This window comes from Balaenoptera musculus, chromosome 6, assembly GCF_009873245.2.
Source record: "Balaenoptera musculus isolate JJ_BM4_2016_0621 chromosome 6, mBalMus1.pri.v3, whole genome shotgun sequence".
NCBI classification, from domain to species: domain Eukaryota; kingdom Metazoa; phylum Chordata; class Mammalia; order Artiodactyla; family Balaenopteridae; genus Balaenoptera; species Balaenoptera musculus.
The window spans coordinates 65,262,043-65,282,727 of NC_045790.1; the positions used below are offsets into that span (position 1 = coordinate 65,262,043).

A 20,685-nucleotide genomic window follows, 5' to 3' on the forward strand; every position below is an offset into this window, starting at 1 on the left:
CTTCCAGATAACTAGAATTTAATCTCCTATTAATACTCCACTGACAACTAAAATGTTTCAGGTTGAAATTTTATTCAAGTGTATTTTCCCACTTTAATGTTAAACAGAGAAGATATTACCTTTTAAAAAAATTCAAATTTAATAAGATAAAAATGTATCTATGATCTCTCCTATTTAACAAATAAACCGTACATATTTATTTCTGTATTTTTCTAAGTGCTAGCCCCAAAGTGTACATAATTGTACATTGTTGTAATAGCTTAAAAGTTATTTCGATTTCTGCATTTTTTTTTTTTAAATTTTATTTATTTATTTATTTATTTATGGCTGTGTTGGGTCTTCGTTTCTGTGCAAGGGCTTTCTCTAGTTGCGGCGAGCGGGGGCCACTCTTCATCGCGGTGCGCGGGCCTCTCACTATCGCGGCCTCTCGTTGCGGGAGCACAGGCTCCAGATGCGCAGGCTCAGTAGTTGTGGCTCACGGGCCTAGCCGCTCTGCGGCATGTGGGATCTTCCCAGACCAGGGCTCGAACCCGTGTCCCCTGCATTAGCAGGCAGATTCTCAACCACTGCGCCACCAGGGAAGCCCTCGATTTCTGCATTTTGACTTAGCATTAAAGCATTGTCTATGTTCCTTCTCTACTACTTAAGAAAGTGTAAGTTGTTATAGCAAATAAACTTGAATGTTTAAATGTTTTAACAAAACTTAAATGTTTTGTTATAGCAAAAAAACTTGATGTTTTCTTAACATCTTTATTGGAGTATAATTGCTTTACAATGGTGTATTAGTTTCTGTTTTATATGAAAGTGAATCAGCTATACACTTACGTATATCCCCATATCTCCTCCCTCCCTCCCATCCTCCTTATCCCACCCCTCTAGGTGGTCTCAGAGCCCTGAGCTGATCTCCCTGTGTTATGCGGCTGCTTCCAACTAGCTATCTGTTTTACATTTGGTAGTGTATATATGTCCATGCCACTCTCTCACTTCATCCCAACTTACATTCCCCCTCCCCGTGTCCTCAAGTCCATTCTCTACGTCTTCTTCTTTATTCCTGTCCTGCCCCTAGGTTCTTCAGAACAATTTTTTTTGTTTGTTTTTTTTTGGTTCCATATATATGTGTTAGCATACAGTATTTGTTTTTCTCTTTCTGACTTACTTCACTCTGTATGACAGACTCTAGGTCCATCCACCTCACTACAAATAACTCAATTTCATTTCTTTTTATGGCTGAGTAATATTCCATTGTATATATGTGCCACATCTTCTTTATCCATTCATCTGTCGATGGACACTTAGGTTGCTTCCATGTCCTGGCTATTGTAAATAGTGCTGCAATGAACATTGTGGTACATGACTCTTTTTGAATTATGCTTTTCTCATGGTATATGCCCAGTAGTGGGATTGCTGGGTCGTATGGTAGTTCTGTTTTTAGTTTCTTAAGGAACCTCCATACTGTTCTCCATAGTGGCTGTATCAATTTACATTCCCACCAACAGTGCAAGAGGGTTCCCTTTTCTCCACACCCTCTCCAGCATTTATTTGTAGATTTTTTGATGATGGTGATTCTGACAGTGTGAGGTGATACCTCATTGTAATTTTGATTTGCATTTCTCTAATGATTAGCGATGTTGAGCGTCTTTTCATGTGTTTGTTGGCAATCTGTATATCTTCTTTGGAGAAATGTCTATTTAGGTCTTCTGCCCATTTTTGGATTGGGTTGTTTGTTTTTTTGATATTGGGCTGCATGAGCTGGTTATATATTTTGGAGATTAATCCTTTGTCAGTTGCTTCATTTGCAAATATTTTCTCCCATTCTGAGGGTTGTTTTTTCGTCTTGTTTATGGTTTCCTTTGCTGTGCAAAAGCTTTTAAGTTTCATTAGGTCCCATTTGTTTATTTTTGTTTTTATTTCCATTCCTCTAGGAGTTGGGTCAAAAAGGACCTTGCTGTGATTTATGTCATAGAGGGTTCTTCCTATGTTTTCCTCTAAGAGTTTCATAGTGTCTGGCCTTACATTTAGGTCTTTAATCCATTTTGAGTTTATTTTTGTGTATGGTGTTAGGGAGTGTTCTAATTTCATTCTTTTACATGTAGCTGTCCAGTTTTCCCAGCAACACTGATTGAAGAGGCTGTGTCTTCTCCACTGTATATCCTTGCCTCCTTTGTCATAGATTAGTTGACCATAGGTGCATGGGTTTATCTCTGGTCTTTCTATTCTGTTCCATTGATCTATATGTCTGTTTTTGTGCCACTACCATACTATCTTGATTACTGTAGCTTTGTAGTATAGTCTGAAGTCCGGGAGCCTGATTCCTCCAGCTCCGTTTTTCTTTCTCAAGATTGGTTTGGCTATTCGGGGTCTTTTGTGTTTCCATACAAACTGTGAAATTTTTTGTTCTAGTTCTGTGAAAAATGCCAGTGGTAGTTTGATAGGGATTGCATTGAATCTGTAGATTGCTTTGGGTAGTAGAGTCATTTTCACAATGTTGATTCCTCCAATCCAAGAACATGGTATATCTCTCCATCTGTTTGTTACATGTTTAATTTCTTTCATCAATGTCTTATAGTTTTCTGCATACAGGTCTTTTGTCTCCTTAGGTAGGTTTATTCCTAGATACTTTATTCTTTTTGTTGCAATGGTAAATGGGAGTGCTTCCTTAATTTCTCTTTCAGATTTTTCATCATTAGTGTGTAGGAATGCAAGAGATTTCTGTGCATTAATTTTGTATCCTGCTACTTTACCAAACTCATTGATTACTTCTAGTAGCACTTTTCTGGTAGCATCTTTAGGATTCTCTATGTATAGTATCATGTCATCTGCAAACAGTGACAGCTTTACTTCTTCTTTTCTGATTTGGATTCCTTTTATTTCTTTTTCTTCTCTGACTGCTGTGGCTAAAACTTCCAAAACTATGTTGAATAATAGTGGTGAGAGTGGACAACCTTGTCTTGTTCCTGATCTTAGTGGAAATAGTTTCAGTTTTTCACCATTGAGAATGATGTTGGCTGTGGGTTTGTCATATATGGCCTTTATTATGTTGAGGTAAGTTCCCTCTATTCCTACTTTCTGGAGGGTTTTTATCATAAATCGGTGTTGAATTTTGTTGAAAGCTTTTTCTGCATCTATTGAGATGATCATATGGTTTTTCTCCTTCAATTTGTTAATATGGTGTATCACATTGATTGATTTGCGTTTATTGAAAAATCCTTGCATTCCTGAGATAAACCCTACTTGATCATGGTGTATGATCCTTTTAATGTGCTGTTGGATTCAGTTTGCTAGTATTTTGTTGAGGATTTTTGCATCTATGTTCATCAGTGATATTGGCCTGTAGTTTTCTTTCCTTGTTACATCTTTGTCTGGTTTTGGTATCAGGATGATGGTGGCATCGTTGAATGATTTTGGGAGTGTTCCTCCCTCTGCTATATTTTGGAAGAGTTTGAGAAGGATAGGTGTTAGCACTTGTCTAAATGTTTGATAGAATTCGCCTGTGAAGCCATCTGGTCCTGGACTTTTGTTTGTTGGAAGATTTTTAATCACAGTTTCAATTTCAGTGCTTGTGATTGGTCTGTTTATATTTTCTATTTCTTCCTGGTTCAGTCTCGGAAGGTTGTGCTTTTCTAAGAATTTGTCCATTTCTTCCCGGTTGTCCATTTTATTGGCATAGAGTTGCTTGTAGTAATCTCTCATGATCCTTTGTATTTCTGCAGTGTCAGTTGTTAATTCTCCTTTTTCATTTCTAATTCTATTGATTTGAGTCTTCTCCCCTTTTTTCTTGATGAGTCTGGCTAATGGTTTATCAATTTTGTTTATCTTCTCAAAGAACCAGCTTTTAGTTTTACTGATCTTTGCTATTGTTTCCTTTATTTCTTTTTCATTTATTTCTGATCTGATTTTTATGATTTCTTTCCTTCTGCTAACTTCGGGGTTTTTTTTGTTCTTCTCTGTCTAATTGCTTTAGGTGTAAGGTTAGGTTGTTTGAGATGTTTCTTGTTTCTTTAGGTAGGATTGTATTGCTATAAACTTCCCTCTTAGAACTGCTTTTGCTGCATCCCATAGGTTTTGGGTCATCGTGATTTCATTGTCATTTGTTTCTAGGTATTTTTTGATTTCCTCTTTCATTTCTTCAGTGATCTCTTGGTTATTATGTAGTGTATTGTTTAGCCTCCATGTGTTTGTATTTTTTACAGTTTTTTCCTGTAATTGATATCTAGTCTCATAGCGTTGTGGTAGGAAAAGATACTTGAAATGATTTCAGTTTTCTTAAATTTATCAAGGCTTGATTTGTTATCCAGATATGATCTATCCTGGAGAATGTTCCATGAGCACTTGAGAAGAAAATGTATTCTGTTTTTTTGGATGGAATGTCCTATAAATATCAATTAAGTCCACCTTGTTTAATGTATCATTTAAAGCTTGTGTTTCCTTATTTATTTTTATTTTGGAAGGTCTGTCTGTTGGTGAAAGTGGGGTGTTAAAGTCCCCTGCTATGATTGTGTTACTGTCGATTTCCCCTTTTATGGCTGTTAGCATTTGCCTTATGTATTGAGGTGCTCCTATGTTGGGTACATAAATAATTACACTTGTTATATCTTCTTCTTAGATTGATCCCTTGATCATTATGTAGTGTCCTTCTTTGTCTCTTGTAATAGTCTTTATTTTAAAGTCTATTTTGTCTGATATGAGAATTGCTACTCTAGCTTTATTTTGATTTCCATTTGCATGGAATATCTTTTTCCAGCCCCTAATTTTCAGTCCGTATGTGTCCCTAGGTCTGAAGTGGGTCTCTTGTAGACAGCATATATACGGGTCTTGTTTTTGTATCCATTCAGCCAGTCTAGGTCTTTTGGTTGGAGCATTCAATCCATTTACATTTAAGGTAGTTATTGATATGTATGTTCCTATTACCATTTTCTTAATTGTTTTGGGTTTGTTTTTGTAGGTCTTTTCCTTCTCTTGTGTTTCCTGCCTAGAGAAGTTCCTTTAGCATTTGTTGTACAGCTGGTTTGGCGGTGCTGAATTCTCTTAGCTTTTGCTTGTGTGTAAAGGTTTTAATTTCTCCATCAAATGTGAATGAGATCCCTGCTGGGTAGAGTAATCTTGGTTGTAGGTTTTTCCCTTTTATCTCTTTAAATATGTCCTGCCACTCCCTTCTGGCTTGCAGAGTTTCTGTTGAAAGATCAGCTGCTAACCTTATGAGGATTCCCTTGTATGTTATTTGTTGTTTTTCTCTTGCTGCTTTTGATATTTTTCCTTTGTATTTAATTTTTCATAGTTTGATTAATATGTGTCTTGGTGTGTTTCTCCTTGGATTTAGCCTGTATGGGACTCTCTGCACTTCCTGGACTTGATTGACTATTTCCTTTCCCATATTAGGGAAGTTTTGAACTATAATCTCTTCAAATATTTTCTCAGTCCCTTTCTTTTTCTCTACTTCTTCTGGAACCCCTATAATTCGAATGTTGGTGCATTTAATGTTGTCCCAGAAGTCTCTGAGACTGTCCTCAATTCTTTTCATTATTTTTTCTTTATTCTGCTCTGCAGTAGTTATTTCCACTATTTTATCTTCCAGGTCACTTATCCGTTCTTCTGCCTCAGTTATTCTACTATTGATTCCTTCTAGAGAATTTTTAATTTCATTTATTGTGTTGTTCTTCATTGCTTGTTTGCTGTTTAGTTCTTCTAGGTCCTTGTTAAATGTTTCTTGTATTTTCTCCATTCTATTTCCAAGATTTTGGATCATGTTTACTATCATTACTCTGAATTCTTTTTCAGGTAGGCTGCCTATTTCCTCTTCATTTGTCTGGTCTGGTGGATTTTTACTTTGCTCCTTCATCTGCTGGGTATTTCTCTGTCTTCTCATTTTGCTTAACTTACTGTGCTTGGGGTCTCCTTTTGCAGGCTCCAGGTTCGTAGTTCCCATTGTTTTTGGTGTCTGCCCCCAGTGGCTAAGGTTGATTCAGTGGGTTGTGTAGGTTTCCTAGTCGAGGGGACTGGTGCCTGTTTTCCGGTGGATGAGGCTGGATCTTGTGTTTCAGGTGGGCAGGACCATGTCCGGTGGTCTGTTCTGGGGTGTCTGTGACCTTATTATGATTTTAGGCAGCCTCTCTGCTAATCAGTGTGGTTGTGTTCCTGTCTTGCTAATTGTTTGACTTAGGGTGTCCAGCACTGTAGCTTGCTGGTCATTGAGTGGAGCTGGGTCTTAGCGTTGAGATGGTGATCTCTGGGAGAGCTTTTGCCATTTGATATTTGTGGAGCTGGGAGGTCTCTGGTGGACCAATGTCCTGACCTCGGCTCTCCCTCCTCAGAGGCACAGGCCTGACACCCAGCTGGAGCACCAAGACCTTGTCAGCCGCACGGCTTTTGGGAAGTCAGGTCTTCTGCTAGCGTTCAGTAGGTGTTCTGTAGGAGTTGTTCCACATGTAGATGTATTTCTGATGTATTTGTGGGGAGGAAGGGGACCTCCCTGTCTTACTTCTCTGCCAGGAGACTTGAAGGTCTCCTCGGCAATTTTTATTCCCTTAAAAACAATAGAAAATTATTTCTCACTCACATAATAGTCCAATGGGGATTTTGCTGATGAACAAAGACTCTTGTCCATCCTGTGAGTTAGGGACCCAGGTTCTTTCCATTTTCTTCCTCTGGCATCTCCTAGAGCTGTGTGGTCACCTGTGTTGAGTTTGTGGAAGGGGAAATATGCAATGAGGAGAAGACGTATCTACTCCTTAACATCCTTAGCCCAGAAGGGACACACATTACTTCTGTTCTCATTCTCATAGTTTATCACTCATTGCGAGAACTGGTCATGTGGCCACACCTAGATGCAAGGGTGGTCTGGAAAATGTAGCCCCTGGCTGGGCAGCTGCTGTGCAGCAACAGTTCTGCCCTGTGAAAGGGAAGCATAACTTTTTGTGGACTGCTCACCAAGTCTGCCACAGGTGCTCGGTCTTCATAATAATCCTTTTAGATGGCTGGAGAATATTCCATAAGTTGATACATCACACTTTATTTTATAGGTTCTTCATTATTAGACATTTATAATGATTTTTAAAAAATTTTCACCTCTAATGAATACCACTGTAGGAAATGTCTACACATACATACCTTTTTCCCCTTTAAAGATTATTTCTTTAAGAATAATTCTGAAAAATGGGAGAGAGACAAAATTATGAACAAAAGTTACAAATATTTTTCAGATTCTTGAATCTGCAGGTTTACTCCTTGAGGGTAGTGATTAATTTGTATTCATTACTGTACCTGCAGGGTCTTCTACATTGCCTGTTTCATGGTAATACTCAATAAAATAAGTTGAATGACTAAATAAATTTTAACAAAAGCATGTGGAACATGATTTATCTTGGCTCTGGCTAAAATATGAGTATAATTTTTATCCTTTGTCTTTCCCATCTTAATCAATGGCACCACCATCCATCAAGTTATTAAAGGTAGAAGCTGTGAGTTGGCTCCTTTCCTCACTGCCCCTGTTTTAGTTATTTATTTCTGTGTAAGAAATTATGACAGAACTTAGTGGCTTAAAATAAACAAATATTTACTGTTACTCATAGTTTCTGTGGGACAGGAGGTAGGTTGTTCTGACTCGGTCACAGTTGCATATTGGTGGGGGCTTTGTCATATGAAGGCTTGAAGGGCTGGAGGATCTAGTGCAAGGTGGCTCACCTGCACGGCTGGCAAGTGGGTGCTGGCTGTTGGTGGGAGGCTTCAGGTCCTCTCCATTCAGGTGACTACACAGGGCTCCTTGAGTGTCCTGGTGACGTGGTGGCTGCTTCCCCCAGAGTGAACAACCCAAGAGAGCAAGGCAGAAGCAGCAACGCCATTTATTGGAAGTTACACACCATCACTTCTGCAATGTTCTACTAATCACTCAGATCTGCCTTATTCGCTGTGGGAGGGGACCGCACCGAGGCATGAATGCCAGAACGCACAGATCATTGGGGGCCATCTTAGAGGCTGGCTACTCTAGCGCCTCTCTTCCATATTTCATTCCACGCACATGTTCTGTTCATTCTCCTTCCAAAAATACATTCAAATGTAATCACTTCTCTTCATTTCTGCTGCCTCTGGTCTAGTCCAAGACGCTATCCACACTCAGCTCTGCCGTGAGAGCCTTCCATCTGATCTTTCTCCTTTTGCTCTTGTCACTCTCTAATGCATTTTTCATATTGCAGCTGCTCACTCATCATTCATTCATTTTTTCCAATTAATTAATTCAACATATATTTATTGTGTACTTAGTATATGCTGAGTTTGTTCTAGATACTCAGAGTATAGCAGTGAAAAAACCAAAGTCCTTAGAACTTATATATAGTGGGAAAATAAACAGATAAAATGGAAAATATTAAGGGGTAATATGTGTAATACAGAAGACTAAACAGGATAAAGAAAATAGAGGACAGTAGAGAAATTAGGGACTTATGGGTGCTGTACTGTATAGGGCTGTCAAGGGTGCTATCTTTGATTAGTTGACGTTGAAACAGTAACCCAAAGGATGGGGTGGGGCAGGCTTATGAATACCTGGATAAGAGTGCTCTAAGGAGAGGAAAGAGCAAATGGGAAGACGCTGAGCACACTTGATGTGTGTGAGGAGCAGCAAACCAGCCAGTGTGGCCGGAGCAGAGGGAGGGAGGGAAGTGGAGAATGGCAGGTGATGGCGGTCAGATCATGTAGGGCCTGGTAGACTATGAAGAGTTTGACTTTACCTGGGGTTGGTGGGAGACAAGGACAGTCATTGGAATGCTTTGCTGATGTGAATGACTTGCTTTTTAATATGATCTTTTGGATTGCTCAGCCCATGATCTTTAAAAAATGTAACTGATATCAGGTCACTTCCACTGCTTAAAACCTTTCTATGGATTCCCCTTGTACTTAGAATAAAATCCAAGCTCCCTTAGCTATTATTGCTATAATTGTTACTGTTATTATTAAAATTAACACCCCATTATTCTCTATCACAGAAACCTGCTGATTTTTCCCAATATGTATCCAGCTAGTAATTACTACTACCACTACTACTATTAGGCTTATTTGTTTATAATCTGCCTCATCCACTTGAAAATATGTACTCTGGGGATGTTGTGGAGTGTGGGTCTTTCTATACTAAATTATCGCAAGACTGCTTTGTTTTTGGAGCTCTTGTGTTTGCCCTTTAAAAAATTTTTTTTTCTGTATATTTTTTCATTGTCATATCTGGTCAGTGACCTACTTCCACCGATGCTATTGTTGGTGCCAGGGTAACTTTGCTGTTGAGCTGGACACAGGAGCTGGTTTTGGTTGCTGGGCTATGTTGGTACTTCTCAAACTTTAATAGACAAATGAATTATGTGGAGAAGGGGTGGGGATCTTGCTAAATACTGATTCTTATTCAGTAGGTATGGGGTAGGGCTTGAGGTTTTACATTTCTCCCAGGCTCGCAGGTAATGCCCATGCCGCTGGCCCTTTGAGTAGCGAGGGGGTTTGATCACCAAACTTGGCTGAATGCTGGAAACAACTGTGGAGCTCAGAATCCCACCCCGAGATTCCAATATAATTGGTCTGGAATGCAGTCTTAGTACCGGACTAGACTACTAGACTACTTAGTACTAGAATTCTCTAGGCTTCACTAATGATTCTGATTTGTAGCAACATTTGAGAACCACTGGATTGGATGAGGTTGGGCCCTATTTTAAAACAAAACACATGGAGTAATGCTCTGCAGGGCTATGCTGTTTTCTTTCTTTGAAAAAAAATCAGTTTTGTAGCTATAGAGAGTCTGGCCACACTGATGGATGACCTCTAGATCTCTGCCTAGCATGGCTGGATTTCTCCAATGTCCCTAGCACATTCTGCCAAAATAGGACTTCTGCCTTCAGGAGACTGGGCCTTCCAAGTGCAGTTAAAACACACTTGCAGATGATGAGGATGTAGCAAATCAGGTCCCTACTGTGTGAGCTTGTGCTGAGGCAGGGAAAGAAGGTGAAGCAGAGAAGTGCTCTGTTTTTTTTTCTTGTAATTTCCAGCATGTACACGTGCGGTTTCTAAGCCAGTAACAAACTAAGAACTTCTCGTGTGATTCAAGCTAACCCTTTGGTCATCAGAAGTGGGTGTTTTTTTTAATATATTAAAAAAATTTTTATTTCATATTGGAGTATAGGTGATTAACAACGTCATTAGTTTCAGGTGTACAGCAAAAGCACGTGTTTTAAACTACTGAAAATCGATGAGGCAGATCCCATTTACAGGTTAATAACTGACTGTGAGATGTGGGTGTCCCAAATGGTCTTGAAGACATGGGGAAGGAAAGACAACGCCTGAGCTACCCTTCCTCCCACCCCCCTACACATGCCCCCGACCTTAACCCCACTCAGTTCTTTTTGCCAAGTGATTAGTGTGTGCTAACAGAGCCTGGGACACTTTCTCATTGAAATGCACTTCAATCCCATGTAACTGGCTTGATTTTTTTTCCTTGGCTAATCTAGATTGGTCGACTGATTATTGGACAGAATGGCATCTTGTCGACACCTGCTGTTTCCTGCATTATCAGAAAGATCAAGGCAGCTGGTGGAATCATCCTGACAGCCAGCCACTGCCCTGGAGGACCGGGGGGAGAGTTTGGAGTGAAATTTAATGTTGCCAATGGAGGTATGTGGTTCAGAATATGCCTTAATTGTCATGATTTCTTTCTCCTTATATTGTCATAGTCTTACAGTGACCCACTGATGGTAGATAAGTAAGGCGGAGAGAAAATGGCTCAGAAAAATCTAGTGAGGTGCCTGTATTAGTCAGGGTTTTCCAGAGAAGCAGAACCAATAGGACACATAGATGGACTCCAACCTACGATGGTTTGATTTAGAGATTTTTTGACTTTACAATGGTGTAAAAGCAATATGCATTCAATAGAAACTACTTCATTTGAATTTTGATCTTTTCCTGGGCTAGCAATGTGTGCATGGTATGATTCTCTCTCGTGATCCTGGGCAGGGGCAGCGAATGCAGCTCCCACCCAATCACAAGGGTAAACAGCCAATACACTTACAACCGTTCTGTACTCATTCAATCATTTCTGTTTTTTAGTTTCAGTAAGTATTCAATAAATTATATGAGATATTCAACACTTTACTATAAAATAGGCTTTGTGATAGATGATTTTGTAAAAGTGTTGACTAACGTCGGTGTCCTGAGCACTCTTAAGGTAGGCTAGGCTAAGCCATGATGTTAGGTGTATTAAATGCATTTTCGACTTACAATATTTTCAATTTACAATGGGTTGATCGGACTATAACTCCACTGTAAGTTGAGGAAGATCTGTATAGAGATTTATTATAAGGAATTGGCTCATGTGATTATGGAGGCAGCGAAGTCCCAAGATCTTTGGTCAGCAAGCTGGAGGCCCAGGAGAGCCAATGGATGGTATGGTTCTGATCTGAGTCCGAAGGCCTGAGAAGCAGCAGAGTGTAAGGTCCAGTCTGAGTCCATTTCTGAAGGCAGGAGGGGCCAGTGTGTCAGCTGGAAACAGTCAGGCGGAGAGTGAATTCTCCCTTTCTCAGTTTTTTGTTCTGTCCAGTCCTTCAGTGGGTTGGATGAGGCCCAGCCACGCTGGGGAGGGCCATCTGCTTTACTCAGTCTACTGATTCAAATGTTAATCTTATCCAGAAACACCCTCACAGACATACCCAGAATAACGTTTAAATGAACATCTGGGCTGTCTGTGGCCAAAGCAAGTTGACACATAAAATTTAGCATCATGTCGCCCAGGGTGACATGACGAGGAAATGGCATAACGGGGTCTCAAACCCATTTTGGTCCTCTGTACTCCTCAGCACAGTGAAACGGTTGAATGTTGATGCTTATCTGACATGGAAGGACTCTGGATTTTAAAGTTGGCACAGACCCTCAAAATCATTTAGATCATTCCTGTCATTTTATAGGTGAACAAATCAAAGCCCTGAGAGGCTGTTTGCTCAAGATCACATGGTCAGACAGATGACTCCTTAGCATAAGTCCTACATTCTCTCTTTCCTATAGTGTTGACTTTCTCTCACTGACATGCCTAGAGTTATTTCACTTTTTCTTATATTTATAGAAATTTATAGTTTAGAAGTCCTAGTAAGGTGGGATATGTGTTTAGGGGTGAACTAAAAAATTTTTTGAACATATATAAAGGTAGGAAGGATAATAAATGGATACCATGTATCCATTACTTTGTTTTTCCATTTTGCTTATTTTTTTCCTCTGAAGAATTTTAAGGTAAATTACAGCATGAAGATATTTTGCACCTAAATATTTCTGACATCTCTTTAAAATAAAGACGTATTCCTATATAACTACATGATCACACCTAACAAAAATAATACTAATTCTCTAATATCATCTAAAACCTAATCTGTATTCAGAATTTTCCAAGTATCCCCCAGATGTTATTTACATCTGTTTTGTTCAAACCAAGATTTATCCCAGAACCATGCATTGCATTTGTTTTTTTAAATTTTAATTTTATTTATTTATTTTTTAAATTAATTTTTATTGGAGTATAGTTGCTTTACAATGTTGTGTTACTTTCTGCTGTACAGCAAGGTGAATTAGTTATACGTATACATATATCCCCTCTTTTTAAGATTTTCTTCCCATTTAGGTCACCACAGAGCACTGAGTAGAGTTACCTGTGCTATGTAGTAGGTTCTCATTAGTTACCTATTTTATACATAGTAGTGTAAATATGTCAATCTCAATCTCCCAATTCATCCCACCCCCCTGCATTTGGTTTTTAAGTCTCTTAAATCTCTTTTAATCTAGAATACTGAGTCTTCGTGTATATGTGGGTGGGAGCTGAATTTTAACCAACAACTGTTGCCATTATGAAGCATTCCTGGCCCAGGCAAAATAGCACGTCCTGAAGGAGAAGTACATGATTGCCCCCTCCTTGCAGCCATTTTGGACATTATCCAAAGAAAGAACATTACTCACATCAAGTGTTAAAAAAAACACCTTATGAAGAGCCTCATTCTTGAAAGTGTAATTCAAGAAACCCTGCTTCACTAAGAAGCACACCTAGGGCCAACATCTAGTCTTGCGGCAGCTACTAAATATTTCAGGAAAAAATATGCAATGCGTAGCTGTTCTGCACACTGATAACACAGGACATTTCATGAGCTCAGAAAATGGCAATTTATAGAGCAATGTAATATATAAGTTGCCAAACTAAATAACGTATTTAAGCATTTAAATTAATGTCTGACTTCGTATCTTGCAAGAGAATCTCAGTCATCTCTATGATAACTTGTGAGGCATAAAAGGGGAAGATATTATTTAAATAACCATTTCGTAGACCGAATTACAGGAGGTTATGAGACCTGTTCAGTCATATCCTGAATAGGGGGATGGGGTTGAACTTATCGTTTAGCCTTTAACTCTGTTGAAAGTCCTTCCTCTTACATTTAATTCTTCATGTTTACATGTCTTGGCATCATTAATGAGACTAACATTCCTGATGGCATAGAGAGATTCATTTGGCTTCTTCCCACTTAGAGTGAGTTTTACCATGTTATCCTTCATCTGAAGTTGCAGACATTCATCTCTTCTATTGGGTGTCATACAAATACATCTTATGGTGTAAGTTAAAAGCAAAGTGTCTATAGAATTAGTAGGCACATCCAGGGAAATAGGACACATCTAAAGCTATGTTGCTTTTAAATTATTTAGAGGACAGGACCTTTCTGAGCATGTTGTTAAATAGGGGAGAAAGTGCTAGAGGACAAAAGGAATCAGTAATAAAAATACTGATTTTTTTGAATAATTACAGTGTGCCAAGCTTCATTGTCAGAACTTTACATACATGTTCTCATTTAATCCTCATGGTTTAAAAAACTTGTCCAATGTCACAGAACTCATAAGCTGTGGAGCTCATTTGGAACCTAGATTCCAAGAAGTAGGTAGAACTTCTGAGTAAGAAGGCAGAGATGGGGGAAAAAAGCACTTTGAGGGTACAGAGTGGAAGTTTTGGGAAATAGTTGCCTATATCTGTTGAAAAAAAAGAAGAGGAAATGTTACTTGCTAAGATAATGGGGAAAGGATAGAGAAGGGGATAAATGGAGATGTCTTCTAAAAGGTCCTCTGGGAAATTTGTTGAGGATTCCTGAGGGGTTGTGAGGACCGAGGTGAAGTTAAGCAGTCTCATTCTTTGGGGGAGCCAGTTGGTGTAATTTCATGACTGCCTTCAGCAATGCATGGGGGGAGTATGGGAATAGCAGCAATGGAGCAGATGATGGTGATGTCCCGGGATTGGGGAATGGCAGTGTGGGCATGGCAGAGCATAAGGTGGGCTGGTAGTTGTTAAGAGTGTCTGAGCTGACATCAGACTATTAGGAGTCAAACCCAGCCTCTGTCACACGAGTGATGTGACCTTTGTTAAGGTCACCTCTTCCAATTTCAGTTTCCTTATTTGGAAAATGAGGATACTAATAATTCTTACTTCATCTGCTTTTTGTGAATGCTGAATTCCACATATGATGTGAAATGTGGTATGTGTAAGTTTCAACAAATGTTGGCTTGTCTTATTATACTAACAAAGGCAAGGCTCAAATGCTAGACCATAGGGTCCTTCTGGGATAAGAGACCAGTGAAATGAAATGGACCGATGGCCTGGGAGTAATCAAGTGATGTTGGGCATCAGTATAGGAATGAGGAACAGGTTCACAGGGGTACAAAGTAGGGTAGAAGAAAGATTAGGAATTTGTGGGATTAAGATACTCAAATTTGATATTTTTGCAAGAAGCATATCAAAAGACAATAATACTTATGGTATGACTGTACTAGGAATTGACTAAAATGAAGAGGGAAGTCACTGGAGTGGAAGATGTCAAGAACTGGGAAGATGTGAAGGGATGCAGAGGATGTTGATGAACTCAGAGGTTATCAGTGTTGCTTTTGGAAATCAGTGTGCTTTGGCAAACAAACTCAGATGGAGACTTTTAAAATGTGATGGAAACATCCCAAGAACATAGTGTGGTGCCTGGGAGGCAGAGGGATAGACATGTATCATCTGGCAAGCATAAAAAAATGCAAAAACTAAATAACACTATTTACTTTTTAAGTTTTGCAGAAGAATAAAAAATGGTAAGGAGTGAAGTTGAGAAGGGCTATGTTTACTTCTTTGTGGTCTTCACTTTTCCTATACGAGAAAATGTGGGTAAAATCTACTAGGCTCTTTTCCATCCACTGAAATGGTGCTATTGCTATTCCTTTCCCCCCCCCCCTTTATTGAGATGTAATTGATATATAAAAAACTGGCACATATTTAATGTATGCAACTTGATGAGTTTGGTCATTATTCCTTTTTATGTGTTCAGTGAACCTTTTTTGGGAGACGGTAACAGTGCTATGCTCTAAGGCAGCACTGTCCAATAGAAATATATTGTGAAGCAGCTCATGCAGCTCAACATCAAAAAAACAAACAACCCAATCCAAAAATGGGCAGAAGACCTAAATAGACATTTCTCCAAAGAAGATATACAGATTGCCAACAAACACATGAAAAGATGCTCAACATCACTAATCATTAGAGAAATGCAAATTAAAGCTACAATGAGGTATCACCTCACACTGGTCAGAATGGCCCTCATCAAAAAATCTACAAACAATAAATGCTGGAGAGGGTGTGGAGAAAAGGGAACCCTCTTGCACTGTTGGTGGGAATGTAAATTGATACAGCCACTATGGAGAACAGTATGGAGGTTCCTTAAAAATCTAAAAATAGAACTACCATAGAACCCAGCAATCCCACTACTGGGCATATACCCTGAGAAAACCATAGTTCAAAAAGAGTCATGTACCACAATGTTCATTGCAGCTCTATTTACAATAGCCAGCACATGGAAGCAACCTAAGTGTCCATCGACAGATGAATGGATAAAGAAGATGTGGCACATATATACAATGGAATATTACTCAGCCATAAAAAGAAACGAAATTGAGTTATTTGTAGTGAGGTGGATGGGCCTAGAGTCTGTCATACAGAGTGAAGTAAGTCAGAAAGAGAAAAAGAAATACCATATGCTAACACATATATACAGAATCTAAAAAAAAAAAAAAAATAAGGTTCTGAAGAACCTAGGGGCAGGACAGGAATAAAGACTCAGACATAGAGAATGGACTTGAGGACACAGGGAGGTGGAAGGGTAAGCTGGGACGAAGAGAGTGGCATGGACATATATACACTATCAAATGTAAAATAGATAGCTAGTGGGAAGCGGCCGCATAGCTCAGGGGGATCAGCTCGGTGCTTTGTGACCACATAGAGGGGTGGGATAGGGAGGGTGGGAGGGAGATGCAAGAGGGAGGAGATATGGGGATATATGTATATGTATAGTTGATTCACTTTGTTATAAAGCAGAAACTAACACACCATTGTAAAGCAATTATACTCCAATAAAGATGTTAAAAAAAAGAAAGAAATATATTGTGAGCCACATTTGTAATTAAAAATTTTCTAGTAGCTACCTAAAAAAGTAAAAAGAAGCAGGTGAAATGAATAATATATTTTATTTAACTTAATATATCCAAAATATTATCACTTCAACATGTTACTATAAAAATTATTAGTGTAATGTATTCTATTTTTCTATTAACTCTTCAAAATTTGATGTGTATTTTATAATTGCAGCAATGTCAATTTGATTAGTCACATTTCAGGTGTTCAAGAGCCACATGTGGCTAGCAGCTATTGAATTGGACAGTGTAGCTCTAAGCGCTGGGATATAAAAGAAATCAAGAAATAATTTCTGTTCAGTAGAAAGTTATAATATAGCTGGTGAGTGAGGTCAATACACAAAGTTATCAATTATTTACATTTTAGATCTTTCAATCTACTTATTTATTTGATTCCCAAACTCGTTGTAAAAAACCTGAAGTTGCTTGCATGAAGATATAAAAATTAAAAAGAAAAGAAAAATTAAAGGAGGACAACCATTGATTTCATGTTCAGTTCATTTAAAGCCTATCACTTGACCTTAACTGTCAGCTTGACCTTGTGAGGAAGTGCATCAGATATTTTAAACCTCACTTTAAAAACTTGGGAGACACTACAGAGTGTGAGTTGGGGAAAATAATGTACCCTGGTCAGCTTATGCATCAAATAGGCAGCAGATCTGGGAGTAGAAATCGTATTTTCTTTCTCTAGGTGCACTTGGGAAGCTGCAGTTAAAATCTGGAATCCCTCAGTTCTGTCAAATGCGTATCCTGTTTGTGTCTCATATCCTGAATAAAGCTGATGACATAACCAGGTCTCCCTGGCAGGTGTGCAACTATTTTTAGGGAAGACATATCATTGTTTAGAATGTCCACATTGTTTAATGTGGATTAAAACAAACAAACATGTGGGTTAGTGGCCTACATGGAACAGGTGAGGCTGGCCACGTTTCCTCCAGAGTGGAAAGATAAGAAATATCGAGGCACATCAAACTGTGAACTGTTGACTGTTGTCTAGAGCACAAATGAATCTTTCTCCTGCTTGGTGGAGGAGGAGCTAACATTCCTCTGATTGAATTTTTAAGCAGATTTATTTTTGGTGGTGCATTATTTTCGAATTTTAGGTCCTGCGCCGGATGTCGTCTCAGACAAAATCTATCAGATCAGCAAAACAATCGAGGAATACACCATATGCCCTGATTTACGAATCGACCTGTCTCGACTAGGAAGACAAGAGTTTGACCTGGAGAACAAATTCAAACCATTTAGAGGTAACAGAGAAACTGTATTTTGAAGAAATCAGAATAACTCCGTGGATGGGGGTGACTCTGGTTTTTTCTTCAGGGAAAAGCACACACGAAAGTGATGGAATTATCAATCTCGGGAGTGGCACTTGATAAGTAGATGTAATCTGAGTGTGGTGCAGAGGGAAATGAGAGCAGCCAAGATACTTAGAACTGGCAAACTTTCAAAAACGACCTTCCAAACTCTCTATCATTTTTGACATAGGGAACATTTCATGGCTGACTCTTTTACAGTGTTCCAGGAATAGGCTGTGAAGCCAAAACGTGTCTTTGCTTTTCTAAGCAATTAAGGTGAACATACCGAAATGCTTTAGATAATTAAGAAGAGACCTTAAAAGGTAGTGGGGTTATTAAAATTTCCCATGGAAGGTAGGCATTTCTTTTCCAAGCCAGAACCACGCAGTTCATGTTGATTCAATGCACAATTGTTGATCACCTGCTCTATATCACACTCCGTGTTAGGAGATTTTACAAAGGAATTTACAAAGTACCAAATGGATTTAGGAAAATGGTTCAAGAATTAAAAAACTGGGATGAAGTTGTCAAAAAATATTATCCTGTATTGTAGAATGAATAAAGCTTCTTAGTCTTCCATTATAACCTTTCAATTTGTAGATTAATATTGAACCATATAACAACATTAATGCCATGTATATGCATATCATTTTTTCACACTCTATATTATCCTATTGCTTTTTCCTAGAAGGCATATAAGTAGCAATAAAACTAACAATTTTTTACTCCTTCAATGCCCCTATAAGCTTAAATCCAGTTTGTGTTAAGATGATATCCTTATTCTACAATTAATTTAATTTAGTTGAAAAGGTGAAATACCTGGCTCATGGCCACATGGTATTTTAGGGACAGAAAAGAGCTTGAAATGGACTGTTTGGAGTCACGGTGTTGGGCCAACTCTACCACATTTGTCTTGGAAGATTTTGAGTCAATTGCTTGCTTAGCTAGTGAGCAGAAATTAATTGAAAACCATGTGATATTTATTGGAAGCAACAGTTCCTGATTTTATTAATCTAGTTGGGAGTGTGCACACATACACACACACACACGCTTGCACAATCGCTTGACAACTAAAAGCAAGGGATATTTTATTTATTTATTTATTTTCAAATTTTATGTATGTATGTATGTATGTATGTATGTATGTCTGCGTTGAGTCTTCGTTGCTGCATGCAGGCTTTCTCTAGTTGCGGCGAGCGGGGGCTACTCTTCGTTGTGGTGTGCAGGCTTCTCATTGTGGTGGCTTCTCTTGTTGCAGAGCACGGGCTCTAGGTGTGCGGGCTTCAGTAGTTGTGGCACACGGGCTCATTAGTTGTGGCTCACGGGTTCTAGAGTGCAGGCTCAGTAGTTGTGGTGCGCGGGCTTAGTTGCTCTGCGGCATGTGGGATCTTCCCGCACCAGGGCTCAAACCAGTGTCCCCTGCATTTCATTGACAGGCAGATTCTTAACCACTGCACCACCAGGGAAGTCCGAAAGGGATATTTTATGTTAAACAAATGACTTAAATGTACTTGATTACATATGTTTAGAAGGACTGGCAAATAAGATGACTAAGAAAAAGCAGGTATTACCATCAGGAAGAAATTTTATTTATTTATTTATGGTATCTTCACAATTGTATTTGTTGTCCAAGAGACCCAGATCTTTGGTGAGCTCAGATTCAGGCCCACTGCTCCAGCCACATTGCTAGCTTGATGAGTTTTCTACAATGCTACAGATACCACGAGGTAGATAAGAGACATTCCCTGGCTCCCAAGAAGAATTTGGAGATAATTATTTGAGATAATTTATGTACTGTGTTCTTGATGTTTTAAATGTTGAGCAAGGCTTGAGTTAATTGGAAACAAGTCGGTCTTTGACATTTCACCTTAAAGGATGAAGAGCATGAACTATGTGATGTGAACTTTCAGTTTTCATGGAATTCTACTTGCTTCCTTGTTTTTTACATTTCTGTTTGGTACTATGTGTTATCTGCTATAAATACCAAATGTATTTAGACAAGTGGTTCAGGAATTTCTGAAAAGAACCAGAATGAAATAATTGCCAAAAATATTATCCTAAATTGTAGAGTGAGTAAAACTTCAAACATATTCAGGCCATAACCTTTTATTTTATAGATTAATTTTTTATTGTGGTAAAATATATGTAACGTAAAGTACATCATGTTAATCATTTTTAGATGTACAGTTCATATATATTAACTTTTAATTTATTTTATAGATTAATATCCTCCAAATATCAAAAGATGATTAAAAACTATCTGTGTTCTGTAAACGGTAATTACATTATATTTGAATGGACACACATACTGCCTTGATTTAAGTGCAAGAAAAAATATTTTTAGGCATGTATTTGACTAGACGAAGGGACAGTTTCGTATTACATATAAAGTCTCATCCATCAAATATTGCACCTGGATTTACTAAAAATTATTAAAGGTGGATTGGTAATATCTTTAGTGCAGGTTTAAGTATTTCAGGATTCTAAAGTAGTATGTTTTTGAAAAATTTGAGAAACAGCATACATAAGTTTCAAAATTTAACCACGAATTTAAAAAGCAGGGCTCGTGGACAAATTTTAGTGCTTAAAATAAAATATTTATTACTTCTAGGAAAAGTACTTTCTGAGTATTAATTATGTACTGATTGCCAAGGTTGAAAAATGTGATGTATTCTGGGCTTTACGAATCTGTGAAATAAGCGAGAAAAGACTTGTTTTGGATTGCCTGGTCATTGGGTGGTGCAGGACACTGGAGAACATTTGTGTTTAATGAGGATTTCTAAATATCTGGCACTCACCCTGAAACTGGTACTAGATTGGGCATGCAGGAGACTTCACACAAACTCAGAAAAATATCCTCCATCGCCAATTCAGAACCTGGATCTGGCTGGCACCATGGCATTTGGAAAGT

The 20,685-nt window shown here is 38.5% G+C and overlaps 1 protein-coding gene across 1 annotated transcript in view; it reads left to right on the forward strand.

Moving 5' to 3' along the window:
* PGM5 (phosphoglucomutase 5) overlaps positions 1-20,685 on the forward strand; it is a 188,365-nt gene that overhangs the window by 14,494 nt on the left and 153,186 nt on the right. Inside the window, exons 2-3 of the mRNA XM_036855685.1 lie at positions 10,473-10,635; positions 17,580-17,726. Coding sequence (XP_036711580.1) covers positions 10,473-10,635; positions 17,580-17,726 — 310 coding nt within the window. The remainder of the gene's footprint in view (positions 1-10,472; positions 10,636-17,579; positions 17,727-20,685) is intronic.